The sequence below is a fragment of the Pseudoliparis swirei genome, chromosome 4 (genome assembly GCF_029220125.1).
Source record: "Pseudoliparis swirei isolate HS2019 ecotype Mariana Trench chromosome 4, NWPU_hadal_v1, whole genome shotgun sequence".
Taxonomy (NCBI): domain Eukaryota; kingdom Metazoa; phylum Chordata; class Actinopteri; order Perciformes; family Liparidae; genus Pseudoliparis; species Pseudoliparis swirei.
The window spans coordinates 29,037,796-29,065,382 of NC_079391.1; the positions used below are offsets into that span (position 1 = coordinate 29,037,796).

At 41.7% G+C, this 27,587-nt stretch overlaps 1 protein-coding gene across 4 annotated transcripts in view; it reads left to right on the forward strand.

The window, feature by feature from the left end:
• The window catches only part of LOC130193175 (GRAM domain-containing protein 2A-like), a 39,410-nt gene extending 16,462 nt beyond the window's left edge, over nt 1-22,948 (forward strand). For 3 of the 4 annotated variants that reach the window (XM_056413585.1, XM_056413584.1, XM_056413586.1), the window contains 12 exons: nt 886-990; nt 7,721-7,778; nt 9,791-9,863; nt 11,582-11,685; nt 12,260-12,358; nt 15,027-15,072; nt 17,462-17,533; nt 17,641-17,697; nt 18,929-19,105; nt 20,023-20,116; nt 21,047-21,151; nt 21,911-22,948. In XM_056413585.1, the coding sequence (XP_056269560.1) occupies nt 886-990; nt 7,721-7,778; nt 9,791-9,863; nt 11,582-11,685; nt 12,260-12,358; nt 15,027-15,072; nt 17,462-17,533; nt 17,641-17,697; nt 18,929-19,105; nt 20,023-20,116; nt 21,047-21,151; nt 21,911-21,914 (994 nt within the window). In that variant the 3' untranslated portion in view covers nt 21,915-22,948. Of the gene's footprint in view, nt 1-885; nt 991-7,720; nt 7,779-9,790; nt 9,864-11,581; nt 11,686-12,259; nt 12,359-15,026; nt 15,073-17,461; nt 17,534-17,640; nt 17,698-18,928; nt 19,106-20,022; nt 20,117-21,046; nt 21,152-21,910 lie in introns of those variants that run through there. The other variant, XM_056413587.1, reaches the window with a different exon arrangement.
• The last annotated feature ends 4,639 nt before the right edge of the window (nt 22,949-27,587 follow it).

The window sequence follows — 27,587 nt, forward strand, 5'->3', positions numbered from 1 at the left end:
ACAAGATAAAACAGTTTGCTCATAGAAATTATTAATTTGATTAGATTAATCTCGATTAATAGAGCAAACATGCGTTTAAAACAACGTCGGCTCACGGTAATGGCAGTTTAGATTTTATTTTTATTAAAAAGACATTCACAAACAAGGGAACTAGTCAGATACAAGTAACAGCAATGGATAAGAGTTGACATAATTATAATTAAATAACAGTGAACAGCTTCTTAGACGTCGTCCACTCAGTTGCTCAGACTGCGTTGGCCTCCTTGGACACGCTGACTGGAAGCCTCGTTTTCCACATGTTAGCCGCCATCTTGCTTTTTTGAAGTATGCAAAACAACTTAAACGAGCTATGAAAATGACCCGAGCCACACAATCCATCCAAGCAAACAGGAAGCTGGGATTTGGTTGCCTTCCTTTTTAATGTTAGTGGCAGCACATTAATCCAATACGTGATCGTTTCTTTATCGGGAGACATCTGGTGCCGAGCAGGCTTGGAGAGCATTTGTATAAAATGTTTGAGTCAGCGGCGGCGGCCATCTGCACAACCTCCGAGGTGCTCTCAGACATCTGAGAGGAGACGCTGACCCCGCTGACCCCGGCGCAAGAACACGGCTTCATTCTGCCGAGTGGACGTTATTAATGCGGCGCTGGATCCGACATCACAGCTGCGTTGGTTTCCAGAAGACGGGGTCCACTCGGTGGCCCTATAAACTGTTCTCTTTGAAGCCAAACACGGACGCCAAAAACAAACGCCAGTTTTTTTGGGTTTTCGGGGGTGGGGGGGGGGGGGGGTGATGTCTTTTTTGTGTGGGCCCAGTACAGTACATGCCGGTCCAGCCGAGAGGTGCCTGCTGTTGACATGCAGCGCTGTGTTTGTGTGTTCAGGGCCAGGAGCATGACCGAGCAGCAGGAGCAAAGCGAGGAGACGGGCCTGCTCCCAACACAGGACCTGGACCACTGCAAGGACGACGACGCACACGGCCACTTCAGGCAAAGCTCACGCACGCGCACACACACACACACACACACACACACCATCTGTATCCTGTGCATGGTCATCATGGGTTACAGCCACGGGAGATTTATTTTCACAGCCCTTATTATGTTGTGCTTTTATTTCAGCTGTAATTGATGTCAAACAATGGTGAAAACGTGCACGTACACGCAAAGAGACGGCAAACAAAGTATTCATATGGTGTGTGTGTGTGGGTGTGTGTGTGTGTGTTTGTGTGTTGTATAAGAAGGATTCGAGGCCGCAGCAGTGAAGTGTAATCCCGGGCAATCTGTTCTGGGATGAGATTTAGCGCTGAAGCATCCTGGTGGATTCAGAGAATGGGCGGGGCTTACTGCACCTGTCAGTCTGGATCTGACAGGTGCAGTAAGCCACGTGTGTGTGTGTGTGTCGGTTTATCCCCTCCCATTGCGTGACTCACCTCTGGAACTGCCTGCAGTCGTTCCGGGTGTAGATATTGGTTTACGCAAAGTATTTACAGGCTGACAAATACACAACCACCGCATATCAACAGGTTTATCAAATGGTTATGGCTCATTAAAAACATCCAGGACACACGAAGCAGTATAAATATTAGTTTTGAAACTTTAATTTTTAGCTTTATTTGGGTCTCAAGCAACTTTAAAATCAAACCAATGAGCTAAAGAAAGTGATGATACTTATTCCCTGTACTGTGTGATTACACAGAATCTATTGATTCAATATTTATTATAATAATAATACTCAGTCGCCTTAAACTTATATAAAACTTGGAATAAACTTATATCAAGAACCTGAATGAATGCTATTTATAGACTCACAGGTCACACAGAAAAGTATTGTACCTGAAACAATGTTTTGTATTCATAAAGCATTAATTATCCTGTGTGATGTTTGCAGGATATTTTGTTAATATTGATTATTTAAATGTCTTTACAATCGTCAATGTGTGCATTTAAGCATCTTACATTGATTCAAGTCATTGATTTAAGTCCTAAACAATTACAATAAACAGAACTCTGCTTTTTAAAGCTCCAAGAAAAGCCCTAAAGTATCCGTCACGTTCCTCTGAACAGCTCTTGCAACATAACCAAAAGTGTGCACCACAATTTTCCATAATTTCCTCATTGACAATGTCTGTCTCACTCAATAAGGAAATCAGCAGACATGTGGAAGTCTGGACTGAACCTTCAGCTAAACCACATCGTAATATTAGACTGTAAAACACTCGACACGATAACGCTTTGATAAGATACAGAGATAAACATGTTATTCTTTCGTTACGTGTGCCGCTGATTACGAGCACATGATTTCCTCAGAGGTTTAGCTACAGGTGCTCGCTCGGTGCAGCAAACAAAATACCGTTGACGTTTTGAAAAGTTCCTCCGCTTCCTTTCTTTTTATCCCCCCCCCCAGAGTGAGACTCACTTCTCTCAGTCTATTGACTGTGCCTCCACTCCTCCACCGGCCACCAATGGGAGGTGTTCGCTTTCTAATTTAGAATTCAATTTAGGATTCTTTGAGCTTGTAATTAGTTTCACTGCTCAGCCCTCCCTGCCAAGGGCACTGAGATACACTGGCACAGGCGCATGCGTAGCCACACACACACACACACACACACGCACATATGCAAAAACTGGTAGGCCTACTCTGGTTTAGTTTCATTTCCCAACCACAGCTTTTGAAATGGTGGTCAGCTTTTGGTTTATTACAGCTCGTCTGTGCTTGGACTCTGAAAGCTTCACTACGTGCTCACTATCCTGAGCCTGCAGCAGCTGCACAATACACAGTTGTGTTGCTGCTGGTGTGTGGAAACCCGACACCGTTCTGATTTAGAGATTTTTGAAATGTTTTTACTCCAGCGGGGGAATTCATTTCCAACCCTCTGAATAATGTCCGAAACAAACCGTAAGTGGCATTCCGGCGAAGCTTTTATCTTTCGCTGTCCATCATTTTTCACACATGTCGTATCCCAGCAGCACGACCTTGTTTATACCCTTCGTGAAAAAAAGATACAAAATAAATCCCCAAAGCTCTACCTCGCCTCGTTCGCGGCTCGGCTCCACATCGACGAGATGGGATTTGCCCGTGGCGTTTTATATATGTTTTAACTTCTGACACTCAGCGAGCATCTTGATGTCGCAGTGGTATTGATTAAGACCTGCGTCTTGTGTCGGAGCGAGAGACGGATGGAGAGCGAGGGCTGGAGAGCCGGTTAGTCCCCACAGAGCCGCCTGTTTTTAATAATCACTCTCTTCTCTCCACCTGGGTGTGCAGAGCCACTGTGTGCAGAGCCTGCGGAGCACACATGCACTATTGTTCATAACATGGTCACAAGATAATGGGCTGCCGTTTCCAGCGAGGGGGGGGGGGAGGGGATCACAAATTTGTACATCTAGGATAAGCTGCACTAAATAATGAAATGTTGGAAAGAAGGAGGATGGATATCCTGTTTCTAAATTGATTTAGAGATTGTTTAGGGAGTCCGACCAGCGGGAGTCTTGTCGTATTTTCTTCGAGTCGTTTTGAAGTTAATAATGAAGTGATGTAAAGTGACGGATGTATCACATGGAGTGTCTGTCGAGGTCCAGCAGATCCAGCTGGAGAGCAGCGCAGGGCTGTCACAGCTGTACTGCTCTGCAGTAAACAACGGCTTCATCCTGCTCTTACACACACACACACACACACACACACACATACATGCACACTCACACGCACACGCAGCAGGCAGCTTAGCATCATCCCCTCAGCTCTCACACTTTAACCCTACTTGGGACTTTTTCCAGCCTGAGTTGTGGATCATTGGTTTCACTTCAATTTCATAAAAAAATTCTTTATTGGCATGAAAGTAAAAAATAATAATATTAAAACAATGTTGCATCCGCATCCATGTCTGATTATCGTAATGAAGGAGAATATGATGTCAGAGTAGGAATAGAGACATAAAGAGACATAAAGACCCAACACTTGAAGACCTATTGAGTCAAGTAGTCTCTATATTTTTTTCCGGACCTTTCTATCCTGTCTCTCAGTCTCCACTCGACAACAGATGTATCACCATGACAACAGCGCAAACTCCAACTGCTGAATGTAATATTATGCCTTCATTTTTTTATTTGATAAACTAAACCGTGTAAATATAAAGTCTTTAAATGGGATTATAAACCTTTTGTTGTGGAGGACGATCCACGCATTAATGATCTTGTCTCTCCGCTCCACACGGTGCTGGTGTTTATGTGTTGTTGTTACGCCCACAACATTTCTCCCAACTGCTGCTCTCACCCTCATCTTTCCACCTTAAAAAAAAATGTCTCACTCCCTCCCATCGACTCTATTTATAATAGAAACGGTTGCCAGCTTGAATACCTCTCATTGGGTCATAAGCATGGGCTATTTTAGGTTGTCTTTCAATAAAGCAATCCAATTGGATTTATATAATTCTAGAAAGTGTCATAGCACAAAGACACAAAAAAATTATCTGGTAATAGTATTTAATAATAATTAAAACAATTAATATAATATAATTATAAAAATACAAATAATTCTTCCAATGTGAGGAAATTTAATTCCTTCCTTACATTGTTTTTATTTATTTTTAATTGGCCCTCCCATGGCCAGAGCAGAAATTATATTATATATATATATATATATATATATATATAGGGTAGTGTATGTAATGAAGGATTTAACTAGAGAATAATCTAATTTCTGCTGTTGTGAAGTTGTTTTATTGTTTGCTAATATACTCAATGGGTTGACTGTGCACTCAGACATAGCAATCAGTATTTCTCTGACATAATTGTCATGGTGACAGACGGTGCAGAGTTTACCTCCCTCACCTCCGCCGTGCTCCACCGTGAGAGGAGGAGCAGAGTCAGGGAGGCGTGTTCTGGGATGGAGGTCACGCTCTCTCCTTACCCGGAGGAAAGTCAGTGATGGGCATTTTAACACAATGGCCGCTCGCTGCTCCAGGAGAATGCAAATGTGGAGCTGTTATCGAGTGCATGCTGAGTCACAGGGCAGCCGTGGAGAGGAACAGATTGTCATGAAACATTCATCTGGATGCCCAAGTGAGGATGTAATAATGGAAATTATAATGTGTTTCTCTTTTAGATTTACACTGCATTAACATCAGCATAAATCAGGCCACTTAGCATTTCAAGCAGCAATGGTGGAAGAAGTAGCTGACTGATACTTTTACAATAAAAGGAGCAACACCACAATGTAAGCAAGACACATCAGTAATGATGAATAATTTCTTCATTGTTATATAGCATTATCATATCCACTCGCATGTGCATAAGCAGGGTTTAATGTCAGGGTAGAGCTGACTTGAACAGCTATATACATATATCCATATATGTATATGTATATATATATGTATATGTGTATATGTCTGTGTATATATATTTATGTATATTATATATGTATATATATATGTATATACAGTATATATACTGTATATATGTATATATATATACTGCATAGTGTGTAATGTGATAGTATTGTGTTTCATGTATAAAGGTAATTATACTCCAATATTACCTCAGAATTGTGTTCAAGTGCAGTAGCTCAGTGAAAGTCGTATTTCATAGCTCCAGTCCTCCGGTGATGATGAACACAACAAGTCGATAGGCTGCGAGTCTGAGGACCAATCAAAGTGTTTGTCAAATGTAACCTTTGTTGGTCACAGTCAGTGCGTTTACATGCAATCGAATTATTGGCTTAGTCGGACTGAAATCGAATTATCCGTTTCATGTAAACACCTTAGTCGGACTATGTGCGGTCCGACTTCGGTCCGATTAACACCCCTGGATAGCTCGGTCCGATCCAGTTGATAATTCGACTCTCGCGGCATGTAACTCTGAATTCGATTCGGAACTGGACTTTGCGTCTTTGCGCATGCTCGAGATCCCGCTGCCCTCCTCCCTCCCTCCCATGTCGTGACCCAGAAGTCGAAAGAGACGATAAATTGTCACTGCCGGCAACCTGGCCGGCAGAAAACAAACAAATAACCAGTCCCGCTGCTAACCATGTTGGTGCCCTAAGCATAACTCCTCATGATGCCCCCTGAGATCGGGTCTGTGTGCGCGGATGTGTCGGCGCGCATCACGGCAGAGCGATGCGACCCGAGAAGTGTTAACGGGGGTGCTGAGCGATTAAATATATCTCTTGTTCTGCCTGTTTTGTGATATACATGCCTAAAAGGCGCCTAATATTTCTAGACTGAAATAATATCGGCATTATAATTATTATAACTATGAGGATTTTATTAGTTGCCTATTTTGTGGAGCCCCCTCAGGACTTGGTGCCCTACGCGCAGCGCGTCGTGCGCGTTATGGGAGCGGCGGCGCTGCAAACAACGCTATGGAGAACACAAGAGCCACCACACATTTCTGGACCGAAGAGCAGACAGAATTTATGCTTAATGTATTGAAGGAGTTGAACATACTAAAGTTCATGGTTCTTTCTCGAAATGTTGATGTTGTTGTTGGTGGTGGTGAAGAGGTCAAGCGGAAATGGCTGTATCACCACGAGTTGTAATGAAAACAGCGCCACCTATCGTATCGGATATGACATGCTTTCGGCCAATGATTCGAATTACTCACTGCCATGTATATTGGGATAACAGCAGATCCCCCAAAAGATAGCATAGTCCGACTAAAGCAAGATTCGAATTATACCATCATGTAACCGCACTGATTGTTCCGGTGGGACTCTGGAGGGTGGGACATATAAAAGCCCCTCTTTCCTTTCCTCCCTTCATTTGATGCCTTTCGCCGTCGCACCGGATGAAAAATTGCTTCCATCAAAGTGAGATAATCCATCACGGTCAACACGAAGCTGCATCTTGGTTCGGGCCCCCGAGCTTCTGCTTTATCAGTACGGCTGCTCGAGCTGGAGTGTTTCTTGTATCAGCACTGCGTTACGTCGCGCTCTGCCGGCTGTCAATCACCTCGCACTCGCGGGGAGATACGGGAAGAAAGGGAAGTCTGTGTCGGAAAATATAATCCCTCAAAGATATCTGCCCTTTCAGAATGCGTTGTTGCATAAACGTGTCTTCTTCTTCTTCAAAGCGCCGTAACTGGGACAGCAGATTCTTTTAACGACGTCTTCCTTACAGGGCTGATTATATTATATTTTATCTCCTGGGTGGTTCTGTCTGCATTAGTAACAGATATAAGTATCACGCTGTTCTGACTGCTCCTCCTAAGGCGAGCTTGATGTGTGTTTGTGTGTGTGTGTTTGTGTGTGTGTGTGCATTCGTGTTCATGCATTCTGGCTATAAAAAGAACAACACGGATAATCTCCTGGCGTGGTCACTATTTGTGTTTAAAGAACTCAATGTTTATCTTTGATTACGTGGTTTTGTGACAGCCTTCGTCTCCCTGCAGTTATGCACACACCGATGATTAACTCGTCACGTGGAAAGCTTTGACCCAGCTGGGATTTTCACGCAATGTACACAAATACACACACAAATGCACACATACTGTCACACACACGCAAGCTAACAACCATTTGTCACGCTGTCTCCAGGCCAGATGAAGCCATCCATCTGCCTTCTAATGTGCGATGTATATGTAACGTATATATTTGTATCCACAGTGGCAGATTTAGAGAGATGGGTTGTTGACGTGTGATATATTTTACATATAGGAGAGTTATTATTCTTGAAATGTAGAATGGAGCCATTTTAATTCAAAGTGTATTTTTCTTGCATTCCAGGTTTCAGTTGATTGAAGACCTTTCCTATGAAGATGTGAAGAAATGTTACCGCGGCTCGGTGAGTCTTGTGTCTTCACTGTGTGATTGGAGTCCAACTTGACGTATTCATGTTCACCGACATGTTTAATGAAAGCGGCACTTTGTAATCCCTGGACTCAAAGGCTTTTCTCTCAGTTTCATACTGCAGTGTTAGTGCTAATTACAATCTGATGCATATTCTATTCATTCATTTATCTGAATCATTTATGATGACAGAGAATAACATGCTGCCATTATACACTTGTGAGAAATGGCCACACATTTCCAGATACTCTCTAACTAATGTCAGATTTTTCAAACTCATTTATTCTTGAACTTTTTTCGACTCTACGTTTAAAATCTGAACGGCCAACAAAGAAAGGATCATATGTTTATTGACAGTCTGGGTGGGGCTGTATAATCCTAAATTACTGTCACGGAGACCTGCCGCAGTCCTGGCCAGTGTCCTCCAGACAAAACGTGGCCTTGATATGAGTCACACAAGTATAACGACATAATCATCTAGTGGAAATAATACAGCCACCCCCACGCACCAATCACCTACCAATGAATTTAGTCGGCATATGATATGCAGTCACAGTTTACATTACAGTAACATACTGTAAGCACCATTTCGGTAATATACTGTGAATATCATTACCATAACATACTGTAAGCGTCAGTACTGTAATATACTGTGACCGTCATTTCGGTAACATACTGTGAGCGTCATTACGGTAACATACTGAAAGAATCATTACGGTAACATACTGTAAGCATCATTTCTGGTAACATACTGTAAGCACCATTACCGTAATATACTGTAAATATCATTACCGTAACATACTGTAAGTGTCAGTACTGTAATATACTGTGAGCGTCATTTCGGTAACATACTGTAAGCACCATTACCGTAATATACTGTAAATATCATTACCGTAACATACTGTAAACATCATTACCGTAATATACTGTAAGCGTCAGGACTGTAATATACTGTGAGCGTCATTACGGTAACATACTGTAAGAATCATTACGGTAACATACTGTAAGAATCATTACGGTAACATACTGTAAGCACCATTTCTGGGAACATACTGTGAGCGTCATTCTGTTAACATACTGTAAGTGCCATATTCCTGAGGACAGGCGCTGCTCTCCCGCGAGCTATTAATAGAAAGACAAAAAACAGGAGCCGCGTGACGACTGAGATAAACTGAGCCGATACGAGGCGAGGGGGGGGAAAAAGACGAGATGCAGGACAGGGCAGGAACATATTTGCCAGATATCTGGAGCGGGAGGGCGAGGGATGAATGAGACCTCTTGTGTGTTCAGACGGGGAGGAACATGTATGATTTTGTCCATGAAGTGAGGACTCTGAGGTGTCACTGACTGACGCTGCAGACAAGCTGACACATAGAGGGAAGTAAGAAAGAGAAGGGAGGAGTACCTGCGTTTGCGTATCTGTGTTTCCTTCTTCGGCTCAGAATGATGAAGGGCAGAGTGTGTGCGTGTGAGGGAAGGAGGCAGGAGGAGAGGGAGGGTGTCAGCCGGGTGCTTTTCAGTGGAGAGTCACTGGAGGTGTATCTGAGACGGAGAAAGGGAGCCTTTCAGTTTCAGAGAAAGAGCTCGGTGGCTGGAAACCGAGGCGTTGCTGCTGTAACTCTGTCGTAGTGAGTGAGTGTGTGTGTGTGTGTAGGTGTACACATTAGAGCCTTGTGCGTGTTCATAGGCTCACGTAGATTAGAGGTAGACAGTCTGCCATTCTCGTGCCCCCCCCCCCCCCCCGCCCGTACTGACCGGCGATAGGGGCACAGTGTGTGTCTTGCAGCGGCTTGCTCCAGGCCCTGGACGTGTGTGTGCGTGTACGGCGCCAACGTGCTGAGCTTGGTGCAGAGCTCGCGTCCTTTGAGGGAGAGAGTGCTGTCTGCGGCGAGCGGAGCCAAAGTGGCCGGCGGCGGTGGTGGTGGTGGTGGTGGTGGTGGTGGTGCTGTGCAGGCAGGCCGGTCCACCAAGGAGCTGCTCATGACTCTGCCCTGTCCCTCTGCACAGACTGTCAGCAAGTACAACTCGCAGTACCACAAACTGTTCCAGTGTGTGCCCAAGGATGAGATCCTTATGAAAGGTAACGGCCCTCTTTTCTTTTCTTTTCAGGACTCTGTTTTGTGCCGCAGCGTCGGTTTTGTTCATGTTCTTGGACATTGCTTCAGCTGAACATGATTGTGCCTGTTATGCATTTTCACTTGTAGTCGTACTCTGTTTCGCTTTTCTTGCAGGCTGCCAATGCAAAAAAACAACAATATTAGCTTGTTTATCAAATACCAGATATTGGCTCGAGATCATTAGGATAATTTACTGGGCAATAACCATAACAAATGCTAAACTTCCCATCTTGCAGCTTTTCCATTGTCGGTGTCGTGTATTCATATGTATGTTTGGGTTTTGAGCTGTTATTGTATTTTTAGACGTCCTCTTTGGATCGATAGAAATAGTCCTATTATAACTTTTTAATCAGAAATATGATCAATAACGAGTCATTAGTTGACATGATGGAAAGGAATATAAAAGATGATGTTTTTAGTAACATGAAAGCGAATGAAGCTGTCGTGTCTTTGACAAGTTTTTAAAAGGTGTCTGAATTCAGTTTGTTTGAGCTTTTACACCCAAACTAGTTGTGGTATGATATATGATATGATATTCCTTTATTCGTCCCACAGTTGGGAAATTTCAAAAATCACAGCAGCAGTGCACATCAGAGCATCAATGAAAATAAATATAAAACAAAAAACTAAATACTAATACTAAATATACAGGGGGAAAACAAAGTAAAGTGCTGAGTAAAGTAAAGTGCAGAGTTTGCCAGGATGGTCAAGACATGCTAGCTTATGCATGACATTATTTTAAAATCCTGTACCAAATACTAGCATCTTCAGGAGCCGCCTTTGTCAGTGCAGACCGAAAGCCCAATAGAACAAACACTGGGAACAGTTGAACTATAAAATCACTATTTATTTGTATCCGCCCTAAGTAGCCGTCGTCTTTTCTCGGCACTGATTGGCTTCAGTGTTTCTGCTCTGTGTTGCATCTCAGAAACACTTTCAGCGTCACCGACTTCTCAAGCACAGGATGAACTGCGTTACCATTTTTTTGTGATCAAATCTTATATTGGTTTTTGAGATATGCACATGCAAAGGAAAATATGTATTTTATTAGTAGTACCTTTGTTTACGTACAATGTGTAGAATGTGAAAGGTACTACGAATAAAATTAAATAATAAAAAATGTAAATAATAAAAGAATATAAATATAAATACGGGTAGAAATGCAAAAACCTGTTCACATATTAACATATGCACATATGCACATACCTGCATACCCTATTACATACACACATAGATACTGTTAATTTACCCTCCTCCCACTGTTGGCGACGCCCACCCCCCACCCCCCTAATACATCTCCAGATATTATATAAGGGACTGTATTATATGATGTTACAATTCTATATATTGTTGAATCTTGCTTAAAGCCGTTGACCGTGTTAAGATAGTTTTTTCTTTCGCACCATGTATTCTGGCTATTGAAAGTTAATAAGGTGCGTCTTTGTGTTTGTGATAAGTCCAGTGTGGAGAAATCATATAAAAGCAGCACAGCAGGAGCGCATGGAATTCCACAATCCAGTTGCTTTACCATTAACGTCAACGTGGAATCATTGTTTTAATCAAAATGCCGACGAGACAGTAGTCGGGCTCCAAAATGTCATGTCTCGACACGCCTGTGTGTTGTCCTTTAGCCCCCCCGTAACAACATAACAACACAATAATCTGTCTCTTCTCTTCTCAGTGTACTCCTGTGCTCTTCTCCGAGATATTCTTCTGCAAGGCCGGCTCTACATTTCCAGAAACTGGCTGTGTTTCTATGCCAACCTGTTCGGCAAGGACATCAAGGTACGAAGGGCCGACAGACGGCTTCATAAACTCCAACTGACTGACAGACATAACCCCCGTATCTCCCAGTCACCATCTGACAAGCTGCATAGATACGACTTGACAAATGACTTGACTGAAAGTCATTCAGGATTACCGGCTGACTTTGAGTGTCACCGGCTCAGTTCTCTCTCTCTCTCTCTCTCTCTCTCTCTCTCTCTCTCTCTCTGTCTGCTATGTGGCATTATGTATCAGGACGGGTAGACTTACTGAACCTTTCACCTCCACCAGATATGCAATTTTCTCTCTGATGTTGTGCACTGTTCCCTTTTTCCTCGAAACCAAACCTCTCCTGACATCTGAGTGACAATAAGCTCCTTATTGAGACTGCATTCCTCCCATTCTGACTGAAATGAGACACGTGTCATGTCCACGACTGATTTTTCTCTCCAGGGCTTTTCCTGAAGTGTATTTCAGTGTCTGCTTTCCCAGATCGCTTCCCTATCATTTTCTCCTCATTTTGATTTAAAAAAAAAGAAGTTTAACCCCCTCAAATCTGTGTGTCTCCTTCTCAACGCCCTTCCCCCGTCTTCAGGTGGCGATCCCTGTTGTTTCCGTGAGGCTGGTGAAGAAGCACAAAACCGCGGGCCTCGTGCCCAATGGCTTGGCTATCACCACAGACACCGGCCAGAAGGTGAACATTTCCGCCCCGGTCGTGGTGAATTCAAATACTTGTGTTGGTTCAGCGCAGCGTGGCGGTGTGTGTGTGTGTGTGTGTTCCGGGCGAAGGTGCGATGGAGAGAAAACAACAGCGTGCTATAGATAGAAGCCTGAGCGGAGGCCCAGCATGCTAGTGCCGGAGAGTCCGGGGTTTGTTTTCCACCGATAATATTCAGAGGAGCTTCTTAACATTCACACGTCAGCGCTGTCACCGAGCGGGGCTTTCAGAGGCATCGTGCACTTTTCACGTCGGGTTCAGGCACCCCGACGCCTCATCGATAACGATAGCCAGCAGGCTAATTTTAGCAGTGACTGAAAGGATCTGTCAGTATAGTTAAAAAAACAACCGAGAAAAACAAAAAATACGATTATTTCTCGGTCAGCAAATTGGAAAATGTAAAAGCAAGATTGGGCATTTAAGATCACACATGACCAGACGGAGGAAACACAAGATGTTTATTGAGAGCACAAGTGAGTCATTTAAGCCAGTGATTTATCCAAAACCCGTTTCCCGCCATGTTCGAGGCACATTAGGCTGTTTTGAACTAAATGCTAACGTCAGGATGCTAACATGCAGCTTCGCCATTACATTACATTACATGTCATTTAGCTGACGCTTTTATCCAAAGTGAATTCAACCAAGAGTACAAACGCAGAACAACAATAATCCAGAAAGTAACATTTCTTCAAGTAATACCATAACTAATACCATAACTAATACCATAAGAAATAACATGAGTAATACCATAACTAATACCATAACTAATACCATAACTAATACCATGAGTAATACCATAACTAATACCATAACCAATACCATAACTAATACCATAACCAATACCATAACTAATACCATAACTAATACCATAACTAATACCATAACCAATACCATAACTAATACCATAACTAATACCATGAGTAATACCATAACTAATACCATAACCAATACCATTACTAATACCATAACTAATACCATGAGTAATACCATAACTAATACCATAACAATAATATACACTTTTATTAATCCCCAAGGGGAAATTAGTTCTCTGCATTTAACCCATCCTTAGTTATTAAGGAGCAGTGGGCTGCGGTGAAGCGCCCGGGAAGCAGCTGGGGGTTCAGTGCCTTGCTCAAGGACACTTCGACTTGCAACTAATGGAGAGAGCCGGGATCGAACCCACAACCTTGCGGTTGCAGGACGGCCCTCTTACCCCACTGAGCTACAGCCACCAATAACCAATACCATAACTAATACCATAACCAATACCATAACTAATACCATGAGTAATACCATAACTAATACCATAACCAATACCATAACTAATACCATGAGTAATACCATAACTAATACCATAACTAATAACATGAGTAATACCATAACTAATACCATAACTAATACCATGAGTAATACCATAACTAATACCATAACTAATAACATGAGTAATACCATAACTAATACCCTAACTAATACCCTAACTAATACCATAACCAATACCATAACTAATACCATGAGTAATACCATAACTAATACCATAACTAATACCATAACTAATACCATAACTAATACCATAACTAATACCATGAGTAATACCATAACTAATACCATAACTAATACCATGGGTAATACCATAACTAATACCATAAGAAATTACATGAGTAATACCATAACTAATACCATGAGTTAACTAATACCATGAGTAATACCATGAGTAATGACATAACTAATACCATGAGTTAACTAATACCATGAGTAATACCATAACTAATGACATAACTAATACCATGAGTAATACCATAACTAATACCATAACTAATAACATGAGTAATACCATAACTAATACCATGAGTAATACCATAACTAATAACATAACTAATACCATGAGTAATACAATAAGTAATACCATAAGTAAGAGCCATTTAAGTGCCATTGTAGTGATAATCTCTTTTTTAATCCAGATATAGTGGTAAAGATGTGTTTGTAGTTTCCGGAGGAAGATGCGTGGGGAGTTCGTTCCACCAATGAGGAGCCAGGACAGCAAACAGTCTTGATTTTGTCGAGTGATGAGCTGGAAGTGAAGGAGTCTCAGTCTGGTGTGTTCACATGCGAACATTAGCACTGAATAAACCCATAGCTGAGGTTGATGGAAGGTTTTGCAAGTATTCCATTTCCCATGAAAGAGCTTATTTAACTTTTCTTCACTCAAAGTGAGCGCTCCTCGCCGCTCTGCACTCCGCATGGCGGCTACAGCTGATAAACACTTGAGTTCAGCGCTGGCATGTGTCAGATTTACCGTCCCTTTGCTCCCACGGCCTCTTCTCTTTTTACATTTATGGCGTTATGCCCCCTGTTGCTGATTGGCTGGAGTAGTGCCACGGCCAGTTCTTGTGTTTCCCATTGACAGAGGCTGGGCTGTGTTCAAGCACCAGGTGTTTTTCTTTCAACGTGCACACAGACCGCTGGTAATATAGATATTCACTCAATTTGACAGAAACGTGTATTGGATTAGAATCGCTATGTGCAACCCTGTTTTAAACAAAGTAGGCCCTGGATAGATCTCCACAAAGGACACACAGTTCTTTGGATTCCTGTCAAATATCAAACTGAAACTTTTCTCTTTTTTTTGTTGTTGATGTAATGTCAGACAGGATTTTGGAGCCGCTACAATCCTATGCTCGTCGGGAACGTTGGTAAAGTCGTTTTCTGCTTCCCCCGTTGATCTTGAAATAGATCACAGAATATGCCGCATGTTTCTCGTATCATGCAGGCTGTTTCCAAAGTACACACACACACACACACACACACACACACACACACACACACACACACACACACACACAGGAGAGCCGGCTACTCGAGAGATATGCCAGTCGTCACAAAGTTCAGAAATAGCACACGTTTTTTTAAAGTGCTCCGCAGACATCCACTTACTCCACTATGCGCTCGTATATACACTACCGTTCAAAAGTTTGGGGTCACCCAGACAATTTCGTGTCTTCCATGAAAAATCACACTTTTATTTATCAAATGAATATAAAATGTAGTCAAGACATTGACAAGGTTAGAAATAATGATTAATATTTGAAGTATTAATTTTGTTCTACAAACTTCAAGCTCAAAGGAAGGCCAGTTGTATAGTTTTTATCACCAGCATAACTGTTTTCAGCTGTGCTAACATAATTGCACAAGGGTTTTCTAATCAGATATTAGTCTTCTAAGGCGATGAGCAAACACAATGTACCATTAGAACACTGGAGTGATAGTTGATGGAAATGGACCTCTATACACCTCTGGAGATATTTCATTAGAAACCAGACGTTTCCACCTAGAATAGTCATTTACCACATTAACAATGTATAGTGTGTATTTTTGATTAATTTAATGTTATCTCTATTGAAAAAACAATGCTTTTCTTTGAAAAATAAAGACATTTCTAAGTGACCCCAAACTTTTGAACGGTAGTGTACATACACCACTGTACATGTGTACTGTACCTGTTCCATCATTTATTCATAACACACATCGTTAATTATTAATAAAGACAGTGACTGGGCAGATTTCTTTTTACCAGATGAATGCAGAAGTGTGAACATGGGATCAGCCCTGAAGTCCATTAGGGGTCCATTAGCTAACCAGATTATCGCAAAGTGCCTCACGCGTTGTCTTCAGGTCTGTCTTCACCTTCAAATGGTGACTAGCTTCCCATCTTCTCCTCTATTTAAAGCAACAGTGAGCCCAAGCACAAGCCAGCAGTGTAAAATAACTGTTCCCATTTTCCATTTGTGCAAAACACTTATTATCAAATTGGGTATATGGCTGAAAATGACCCCTTCAGAAGTGAAATATTACACACACACTGTTTATTCCAACTATAATCACGGGGAGTCTGATTGAGCAGCTCAGATTAAAGCAACAGCCTTCACTCTGACCATGCTGGACGTGTAGCATATATTATAAATATGTCTGCGTGATTATGCGTTACATGACCGCGTGAACATACATGGCTCTGTACAGTACAGGACCGCAAAGGAGGGCCGAGGTTGGCTCGTGTGTTTATGAGGTAAAAAGTTCACGGCTCGCGTCTGTAGCAACAAAGTCCAGGCTTGTTTGTAATTTTTCACGTGGCTCACCAACACGGCCGTGGCAGGAGAGATCCAGCAGGACGCACAGCAACACTCAGTGCTTCAAATGCTCGCGTTCAGAAGCGCTTTCTACCCGGCAGCGAGGTTTATCCAGGTCAGAGGGATATTTGGGTAAGCCGTCGCTGACCTGTCATTCTTCTTTTTTTTCCTCATGAAAGAATAGACCGGAGCGGAAAAAAATGCGATGAGAGAAATATCCTTTTTGTGTCCCAGATTATGAATCCCCGAAGGGTTGTTTGCCCCAAATTAGATCCGGAAAACATGGACTCTTTCCCAGTGCTTTGTATGGGCTGCAAACACCTTCATACATGCACTCGTGCACTGGTTGTATACTTACAGGAGCAGACTGAGATGTTGTTGTGTATTTTATTCAGTCAATCATTGCAATAAAATACAATATTATTCTATATAATATACAAAATAGAAAGACTGAAAAGGTATAGGTAGAAGCAAAAATGCTTATATATTCCTATCCTAAATTATTATAATCAAATATATCAGAAAATGTATATAAAATAAAGAAAAATAATAATAATATATATTATTTTTTAAATTTTTTTATTTACATACATCTTCCATATACATACGTTTCAATAACACAAACATTGTTTTGTAAATAATCCTTTTGAAAACCAGAAATGAGTTAACCATTCTTATATGTTCAACTCATTTTTGGTTTTGGGTGTAACAGAAAATCTTCTTCATCTATTTCTTTATTCAGTTTCCCCCACAGGGCTCGTCAAAGTTTAATATCATGTCCTTATTTTAGGATTCATAGCTTATTCATGTTGTTCAGCAGACTTTTGTTCCCATCTGTATCAATATACACTTGAGCTAATCACTCTGTTTGAAAGAGCTCAAATTGTCCATTATAATGTATGTTTGTGTGTATGGTTTGATTCAGAACATCACTGTTTCCCTTTTGTTATTTCCTCAGTATGTATTTGTGTCTCTGCTATCAAGAGACAGTGTATACGACGTCCTGCGCAGGATCTGCACTCACCTTCAGGTTGGAGGACTTGGATACCGCGGCACACACACTATTCATTTGCTCCGTGTGTTATGTGGTGTGCGTATCTAATCGTTAATTAGGTTATTTCCTCTCTCCCTCTTCAGGTCAATGGGAAGAGCCTGAGCTTGAAGCAGTTCCTGGAGGAGCCGACCTTATCGCTGGTCAGTCTGGTCCTATCGGACATAACCGCCATAAAATTATAGATTATGATCCTAGAGGGTGAAACGTCAACACGTTGTAATCCACAGGCGTGGAAGTAACCGGAATGATTCCTGGTTTTGTTCCTTGTTGGTCTGAAAGGCCTCCGACAACGCTCTCTTACACCCCCCCCCCCCCCCCCCTCGTCCTGAAGGCCGACTTACATTCTTACACAGAGAGCATCAATAGATCATTCTGTTGCAGCTGCATTCTTGCAGCGTGTGTGTGTGTGTGTGCGCGCGCTCGCCACAGAACTGCTTTTGTATTAAGTTATAATTAAGTTCTGTTAACATGCTTGTCCTCGATCACGCTGTAATCTAAACGGAAAGTATTCAATGAAGAAGAAAAAAAAGGGGGGGGATGTGTGTGTGTGGGGGCTTGTTCATAGTGCCAGCTGAGTCCAGAGAAGCTTTCCTGGAGCTTTGTTTCTCCAACACAGAACATGTTAGGATGCCTGATTTCTAGCAGTTGGTCATCAGAAGTATTATATGATATAAACAGATAGAAATATTACAACCTAAAGTGTTTTTTGTTGTCCTTGCCGACTATCTGTGTAGAGTGTGATAGATTGACCTTCAGCCTTTTAAAATGAAGCACCATTTATTAACGGTTATTTAATAATTGACTATCACTTGTAAGCCATTACCGGACTAAAGCAACATTTTGGGCTAAAGAGTTGTGTAAAAGCCGGATGATGATGATGTGTTTATTAGCAACTTATTAACACTCATAACTGCAGTTATTCATGCATCACCATTTTCAACTTTTTGTACCAAATAGCAACGATAGACACCAATCCAAGAGCTCACTCGTTCTCACGAATGCCTTGAACTGATTTATGGCATTGCTTTCAGTGTCAGTCCGGGGTCACAATATATGACGATGATTTAAGTCTTAAAAGAAAAACATGTTTTCGCTTTCATGTCTTCTGGCTTCTAAATCATTCAAATACACGAGAAGGAACTAAGGCAGCTCACGTACTCTGAGGTCGCTGAGGGTTTGTAATCGGTTCATTCGCCTGGCTTCTCTCACAAAGCAAGACTTTTAAACGCATGTTAAGAAGAAATAGTGAATTATGACTTGTTTCTTATCTCAGGGTCCGGGGATGAGCCGCTGGCTTTTGGACGGACTCCTTCAGTTTCGATCTCCGTCCGTTGCAGTTCGCTGACCATCTACATTCTCCACTTTCCACAGGACGAGTTCCCAGTTCCAGACGAGTTCCCAGTGGTCGACGAGTTCCCGTCAGTGTTAAAGTGGAGAGGAAACCCTCCGTGGCGTCGGTGTCGTCCTCCCTTCCGGACCTCCTGGGAAACTCCACCAGCAGCCTGAGCGCCGCAGACACACCCTTCATATCAGAGCAGCCGCTGGAAGGTGATACGAGCCTCCATGTTGGCACCGCAGGGGAACACCAACTGCACTGGTCTCAGGCCAGTGAGGCCAGTCATACACTGCGTGATAAGAAAACCCGACCGCAAAATATTGCAGCATTAAATCACTTATTTGTTGATACTTTCAGTTTTCAACTCATCCAGCGGGACTTTAATTAAAAGACAATTGAGAGAGATCCTTTGCCTGTTTGCAATTTAGGAATTTTATTAAGTTTATTTTGAGTGTGAAATTATGTGAATTCAAAAATATATATATATACACAGTTACCAAAGATGATTACAATGTAGAATATATCCATTTCTATTTCTTAATGGCTGAATTTAATGAATAATTAATAAATAATCAATTAAAGAAAGGTCTTAATTTTGTTTTCCACCTTCCATCTTCAAAATGTCACTTCCTCTAGACTAGAGGGAAACAACGTTGAACCCCTGCATGCGGATGTCTTTGTCTGTGTGTGTGTGTGTGTGTGTGTCTCTGTCTACTTTTTTATTTTGTACATGTGTGTGTGTGAGGAAGTAATAGAAATAGTAATCGCTTTTAGATGGCAGCATCTCTCTTACGTAACGACACATCGAGCTCCAAGTGGAGATTAAATAGTGCAGGGGGGGGGGGTTGTACTAAAAGATCTGGGCGGTTCAGATTATGGTGAGATTATCACAAACAATGTCTGACGTCAACGTTGTTTCAGGACAGTTTACCGGCCGCATGCTGACATTATTATTATTATTATTATACCCGATATTAATGCTGTTTCACACACACACACACACACACACACACACACAGAAACACACACATATATAATCGGCTTTAAAGTGTATTATTGTCACATCATTACTGTAAAAGGTGGGCCCATGTGAAACATGTAATACAGTGTGTGTGTGTGTGTTTTACAGAGCGAGCTCTGCAAACAGACAGGGGTCTTTTATCAGAGCCACTGGCAGAACTGGGCCAGATGGAGTACCAGCTGCTCAAGTTCTTCACCCTGCTGTGAGTATACAGAGCGACACACAGACACCAGCAACACCACCTTCACCTCCAACAGCTGACTCACAGCTACACACACACACACACACACACACACACTCTGCAAGCGTTAACACGGAGATATAAATAGTGGGCGATTGATTCCGTCAAACTGAACTCAAGGGGATCAGACCTCCTGTGAGACGAAACTGTAATTATTGAGATGCATTGCATCAAATAATGTGTCTAAGTGAGCGTCATGCTTCACCCAGAGGTCACGAAGCCTCGGTGGCCTTGAGAGAGCAGCGATTCCCCTTCTGCTCCTGAAGGTTTGTCATATAGCTGACGTTGACCTCTGACCCCTCTTTGTGGAGGGCTGTTATATCACAGATTATAATCCACATCAATTACAATGAAAACTACATTTATATTTAGGCTTAACATTGAGCACTAAATGCATCCATATTAAGTCACTCTTGAGCGATTTAAAAGATAAATAACTGTCACTCTTGCGTTATTCATTTTCATTGTTATGTTATTATTGTGCGGTAATACGGTGCAGGTTCATTTGAGATCACCTACACTTATATCTGTGACAACATGCAACGGTAATATACAGTACATGTAGGCTTTATTGTCTCTGCAGAGATGGCTGGAAACCAGCGGCTGCTTGGAAAGTGGACACGTTTCAGATTTTGAACCATTACATCGCTCCTGAGTATAAATGTTCAGCGGGAAAATGAAGTGCAACGTGATTTGCAAAACGTGTCCATAAAAAAACACTTGAAGTTCTTTAGGATTTCAACTGTTTGTTCAAGGACAGTGAAGCGCTGACGGAAAGTCAAACATCGCCTCCCGGTGTTCATGAGAAGACATTACAGCGTACTCCTCCACGTCACCGGAGGGATCGTCGTCCTCAAACTAATCCGTGTGCGTGTCGTGTTCTTTCGCCAGTATTATTCTCCTCATCCTGTCGTCCTGCTACCTGGCCTTCCGCGTGTGCAGCCTGGAGCAACAGCTGTCCTTCCTGAGTAACCCCAATCTGCCCCTGAGAGAGAGGTGAAGCTGCTTCAGAGGAATTTTTAAACAAATTTTTTTTTATTAAAAGACAAAAACACATTCATTTATCAGACACAAAGTACATTCGATGTCCGTGAAAGTTGAGATTCAGTTAAAGGAGACACAAATAACCTAGATGTGTGTTGATCTGCACTTCACACATTTCATTTATTTACACTACACACATACACACACATTTCATTTACACTACACACATACACACACTTTGCATTTTGCACACTGTCTATATTTAATATTTAATTTGTCATTAGTATTGTGTATTGTGTATGCATATATGTTGTATATATACATACATATATATTTTATTTTATATTTTACTTTGTATACTTCTATATCTTTCATCCCTGTTTTTTATGTTATATTTTATTTTTTATTCTTGTGTGTTTAGTTTATTGGTGCTGCTACTGTGACAACAAATTTCCCCTTGGGGATTAATAAAGTATATATCTATCTATCTATTATGTGGCACTATTATGTTATATTGTCTTGTATGACCTTGTTGTTTAACAGGAACAATACTGGTAAATAGAAGGACATCAAAATAAATAAATGTATTTCGATAAGTTTAAGTGAAACAAAAGAGGATTTGGGTCGAGGTAGTTAGATGTTCTGTTGGTGTGTGTGTGTGTGTGTGTGTGTGTGAGGATGACATAATAACAAAAAGAGCAGATATAGGAGGTTAATTTACCCTGAAGTGAATCCAGAGTGCACTAACCCGGCTGCTTTCTTCTCTCCCAGGTAACCACTGCTCTTGGCTGTTTCTCTCCCCGTGCTTTGAGCTGACGATGCCCTCCTGCACAGATCCAGGACCAGCATCAGAGCCCAGAGAAGATCCACCATCACCGTAGCAACATGAAAGGAACACCCCGAGCCCAGGCCTCTTGACAGACCTTTCCCCCTCCGTGAGAAGACTTCCTATCTAGTGATCACTTCCAGACTATGCAAACAGACTGTCTATTTATTTCTGAATTCAGAGTAGGTTTTTACTGTAGATTATGATTTTTCTCACTTCCGCCTTTCCTCTCGCGGACATGTCATCTTTCACCCCGTGACTCCGCAGCGGTTTGTGACGGCGGTGAGGTTTAGGAGTGGTGGTTGAGGCTCGAGGAGAGGTAGGAGGCAGGAGATAAGTCAACGAGTGAATCACTTGAAAAGATATTCGTGCTGTTAATTTCAAACGTTTTCTGGCTGACGAGTTGACGAAACCAAATGTGTGTTTGTCTTTCTGGTGAGATCTTGCCATTAGCCCTCAGTAGACGGCTAAAACAAACAACAAAATGCACTTTTAAAAGAAATATATGTCTACGTTATTTCAAATGTATGTAAGTGTTTTCAGAGTTTAGATCTATTTTATTCTTGATAATAGGTACTCAGTTGTCATTATTTTAGGAAGTTATGTAATGACCACAGATACTTGACTGATTGAAGTTACCTGTCATTTGACTGTAATATGCTGAAGCGATAACGCCCCTTGTTGGTGTGATCTATAATGTGAAGGAGATGGTTCAGGCATCATTTCTGTTTTAGCTGTAACAACCTGCTGTATGAAAGGAGTTCCCAGGATGTTTGTTTTTATTTTATACATTTCAATTCAAGTCACCAAAGATTTATAGAAAAAAGACAGTGAGGTTCATGTGATTATATTTTTGTCTCATTGTATATTCTATGATCTTGCAGACATGGGTGGAATGTGGTCCTAGACTAGTTTGTGGTCCTAGATTAGTTTGTGAAATCCTTATGAATTAAATTGGCAAGAAAATGTAGACAAACAGAAAAGGGGTTTGTGACTTCAATTTGTTTCGGTCCTTTCGGTGTCAAGAAACACACCGACCAATTACAGCGTTGTAAATCCTCACGTGATCCTACTCGGCCAATCACATATGTGTATTCCGTTAAGCCCCGCCCTCAACTCTTGTGCCATATTCACACAGAGCGACAGGAGAGAGACCCGATAAAGGGAAAAAGTACAAATAATTATACATATATAAATACATATACACATAAATATATATAGTTATAGTTATATAAATATACATATATAGATAAATAAATATGAATATATATAGACATAAATATATATAGATATATAAATAGATCTATATTTATAATATAAATATATATATATATACATACATATATACATATATATATAGATATATATGTAAACATATGAAGACCCTCTGCCACTGACATGTGTCCCTGCAGGTGGGCGTGGCCAAGGGTCATCAGAAGAGTTGAAACACCTGAGGTAATCAGCAGCACTGACAACACCTGGGCCGTGTGTGCCATTGCTCCTTTTAAAAGGCCCTCTGGTCTGTGGCACTCTCTTTTGCCGTAACCTCTCAATTGCCACGAGCTTCTTCCCCTCAATCTTCTTCCAGTTCCGTCTGCCGTTTCTCCTGAGAAAACTAATAATGCACTTATTGTAAGTCGCTTTGGATAAAAGCGTCTGCTAAATGACATGTAATGTAATGTAATAAAAGCCATTATTTTTGCTGCTCAAATGTAAGGCCCAAAGGAACTAAATGTCCTAGTATTGACTGACCAAGTCCCTTATCCAGCCATAGCCTTTACATTCTCCTTAAGACATTTATCCCCACCACCACGAAGATCAAGATTCAAGATCATACTCCTCTGACATTTTCCAGAGTTTATCTTTAGTGCAACAATCCTCCATCCAAAACTCATGTGAAGGAGAGAAAAAGTCTCTAAATGTGCCATAACAAAGGTCAAAGACCAATACAAAAACAGCAAGCAGTTGGCCTAGCTCAACTTGTGAACTGAAATGACAATGAAACAACCAAATAAATGTGGAAGTCCCTCTACCTAGAATGCCTATCAAAATAATCTACTGAACCCTAGTCTTAGCAGGAGGCTTTTTAAACACTGAAACCAGTAGTTTGGTTAGGCCACCAGCAAGCTGGTTACCCACCTGACTGCTCTGGCCGCACACCCCACAAACTACAAACCCAAAAGCACCCCCCCCCCCCCCAAAGAAAACGAGATCCAATGGGCCCCGTATCTTTTACCTGTCCAGGACACTCCACAAAAGCCCAAAGTAACACTAGAGGACAATGTATCCCACAGACACATCGTGTGTCAGACACAACCATAACTTAGATGCAACAACTAATGGCCTCAATCAACTTAAATTTGGACGGACGAGCCCCCACTGGCCGTGACAACAAGAAGGGGATACGCACAAACAGAAAGGGTTTTATTTAACTTAGGTAGCGTGAATAGAGTTTAGTAGAATAAAGGGTGGCCTGTAGAGTCTGTAGTTTCAGTGGTGGAGGTGAGTGTGTGGGAAGTGTGTGTTCTGTGTTGTCTAAACCATACTTTCCTACAGACAGCCAAACGGGGTCTCAGCTCCTGCGACCAGAGGGCCTGTTAAATGCAGCACACGGCCCAGGTGTTGTCAGTGCTGCTGATTACCTCAGGTGTTTCCACTCTTCTGATGACCCTTGGCCACGCCCACCTGCAGGGACATGAGCCAGTGGCGGAGGGGGTCGTCACACACATACACAACTTGATCAGCTTATAAAATCTGATGCATTTTTCTATATCAAACCAACCAATTTTATATAATGAGTACTTTCACTTTACTATGAGTATATTATTCCAGTAAAGCTTTCAGACTTCTACTTGAATCACATTTTATATATCATTTCTTTTGGTGCTATTTCTACTTTTACTTCCACACTTGATGCATGCCGTGTTTTTAAAACCATGCAGCTATAAACGTGCTGTAGAAACCCGTCCATTCTCATTATTAGCCCACGCAGCACCGAGTTTGTCGGTCTCATCTGAACAGCAAGGCTTCGAGAGACCTGAAGGAGTCCGAAGGCCAGAGGCCAACCACGTCACTCTTTGTGTGTGCGAGTCACTTTTAGCTGGAGGGTGCCGACGGCAGGTCGAAGCAGATGGTCGGACAAGCTGCGGCCTCATCCATACCTCCAGGGAGCCGTATTGTCTGTTGTGGAATGCTCTCCCGGTGACCTTTGACCTCTGGCGTGAAGGAGAATGCTGACTGTAACTTCGCGGTAATGGGCTGAATCACACACACGAGGAACACATTACCGCACCTGTAATGTGTCCGCTGTGTCCGCTGAGAGCACAATCCAGGTGCATTACAGTTATTCATTGTATGAAGTGAGAGGTGGTGTGTGTGTGCAGTGGTACATTGTGCAAATATTTCTTCTTGCGGGTTTTAAACCAACAATCCAGCGAGAACACAACTGCAAATGCATTTTTTTATAGAAAATATTCTACACTAAAGTCAATGAAATGATAGCTTTTCTTTTAACTATGTTTAACCCTCCTGTTACCTTAGGGTCAATTTGATCCCATTCAATGTTTAACCCTCCTGTTACCTCAATGTTTAATGTCGGTGTTCTTTCGGGTCAATTTGACCCCAGGCTGTTTTTCACTGTCAAACATATAAGAAATATCAACTTTTTTATATATTTAAAGGGCTATTTAGGTAGTCAACAAACAAACATAAAGTACCTCACACTTAAACTTGGAAAACAATATTAATTCTAATAATTTTCTGGAGGTTTTAATTGCTGGGGTCAAATTGACCCCAAGGGTAAAATATGTCAGTAAATATAAAGGTAACAGGAGGGTTAAACATTGAATGGGGTCAAATTGACCCTAAGGTAACAGGAGGGTTAAGTTATGTCAGTGCATGTTTGTGAAATCCCATGAAGAAAGATTGGAGAAAAAAAGGCTGATTTAATGTATGCATACTGGTTAATACTATGGTTTCACCAGGCAACCATAATAAATTGTATTGGAGATACATTTCTCTTCAATAGAGAGCTGGAGGGATGACGGATCATCTCCATGTAAAACATATTACATATTATGACATATTAGGTGGCTGCAATTGAGTTTGATCAGAGGGAGAATTTATCCTTTAAATAATGACTATTCCTATTCTTTAGTTTATTTCTCCCTCATCTGCACTTCATCGGCTCTTTGGATTTCTTCACTTTTCCTTCCAGCAACAACTAGTTCAACCCACTAAGTGAAAGTCTATCGGCACAGAGTCAGTGGTGTTGGTCACATTGTGTCCACGACGTATCAGAGAAAATTTGCTATTATGCTTTATTGCTGTGAAGAAGATTGATACTCTCTTGCTTGAATGGTAAATGTAAGTTTAAAGTAGGCAGTCGGTTATCTTAACATAGACAAAATACTGGAAATAGGAGAAACAGCTGTCACATGGTCACAAAATCCACCGACCAGCACCTCTAACTTAACGCATTATATATTGTATTCTGTAAAATGTACAAGAGCTGCAGTGTCAAAAGGGAAAATCTTGGTTTTGAGGTACTGAAAGGCAGATTTATTTTTAGCATTGTATAGAGCTAGGCTAGTTTCCCCCCCTCCTTCCAATATTTATGCTAAGCTAAGCTAACCAGCCACACGCTGTAGCCTTACATTTACTATACAGAGTTGAAAACGGTATCAATCCCATCAGCTAAGAAAGCATATTTCTCAAAATCTCAAGTTTTTGTCATAAATATCTGTCAGTTTAATAGGTTAATTATTTACTGGTGACGCAACTATTTATTTCCCCGATGCTAATCCTATCCACATGGGACTTATGGAGTTATTTATAGCCAATTTACACAGTATTTTAGAAGAGATATCGCTCCAATTCCCTGGTTGCCACTAGAGGTTGATAACAGTCCAGCATTACTTACGTCTGACTACCTGCTCACAGATTGGTCTGCTGTGTCTCTGTTGGGTTTAGGATGAGCATTTTCCCAACACTTTTCTGCAGGGACAGAAGTTCTCCTACATTGTCTGGCCTCCATAATTCCAGTTTAACCACCTGATCCAATGACATGGACAAGCCTGGCTGGCACGTCTTCATTTCCCCGGTACTGTGTGTGTGTGTGTAAACGATGGCAACACCTTATCTCGCGGGAATCGTGCTGCACATGCCTGATGTGATGGTGCGATACGGACTTGACCTACTTCCTCCTGAACAAGACATGTATAACCGTGGAAGCAGGCGGCGTCCACGATGCGAGAGCGTCGGGTTTTACTCAAACTTTTTAATCAGATTCTCACGCATCCTGCTGTAAATGAAGCTGTAAATGGTTCCGAAGTTGTTGTAGCTGGACGCAGATGTGTTGTGACGGGACATGATGTCATGTAGAACCAACACTCACAGAACAGATTTATTTCGAAATTTGGAGACAGCTCTGGGCTCAATGTGTGCTTTCTGTGTCTGTGTGTGTACTTGTGCTGCTCCAGGCCCCGTGGGGTTCAATCTGATGAGTAAATATGAACCACCTGGAGGGGGAAGCTTGGCTGCTGCTCCTGAAATCAATTACACACAACACTGATGAAGAACAGCGTGAGTGAGTTCCCTCAATGTTTGTTTATGTCTAAACTG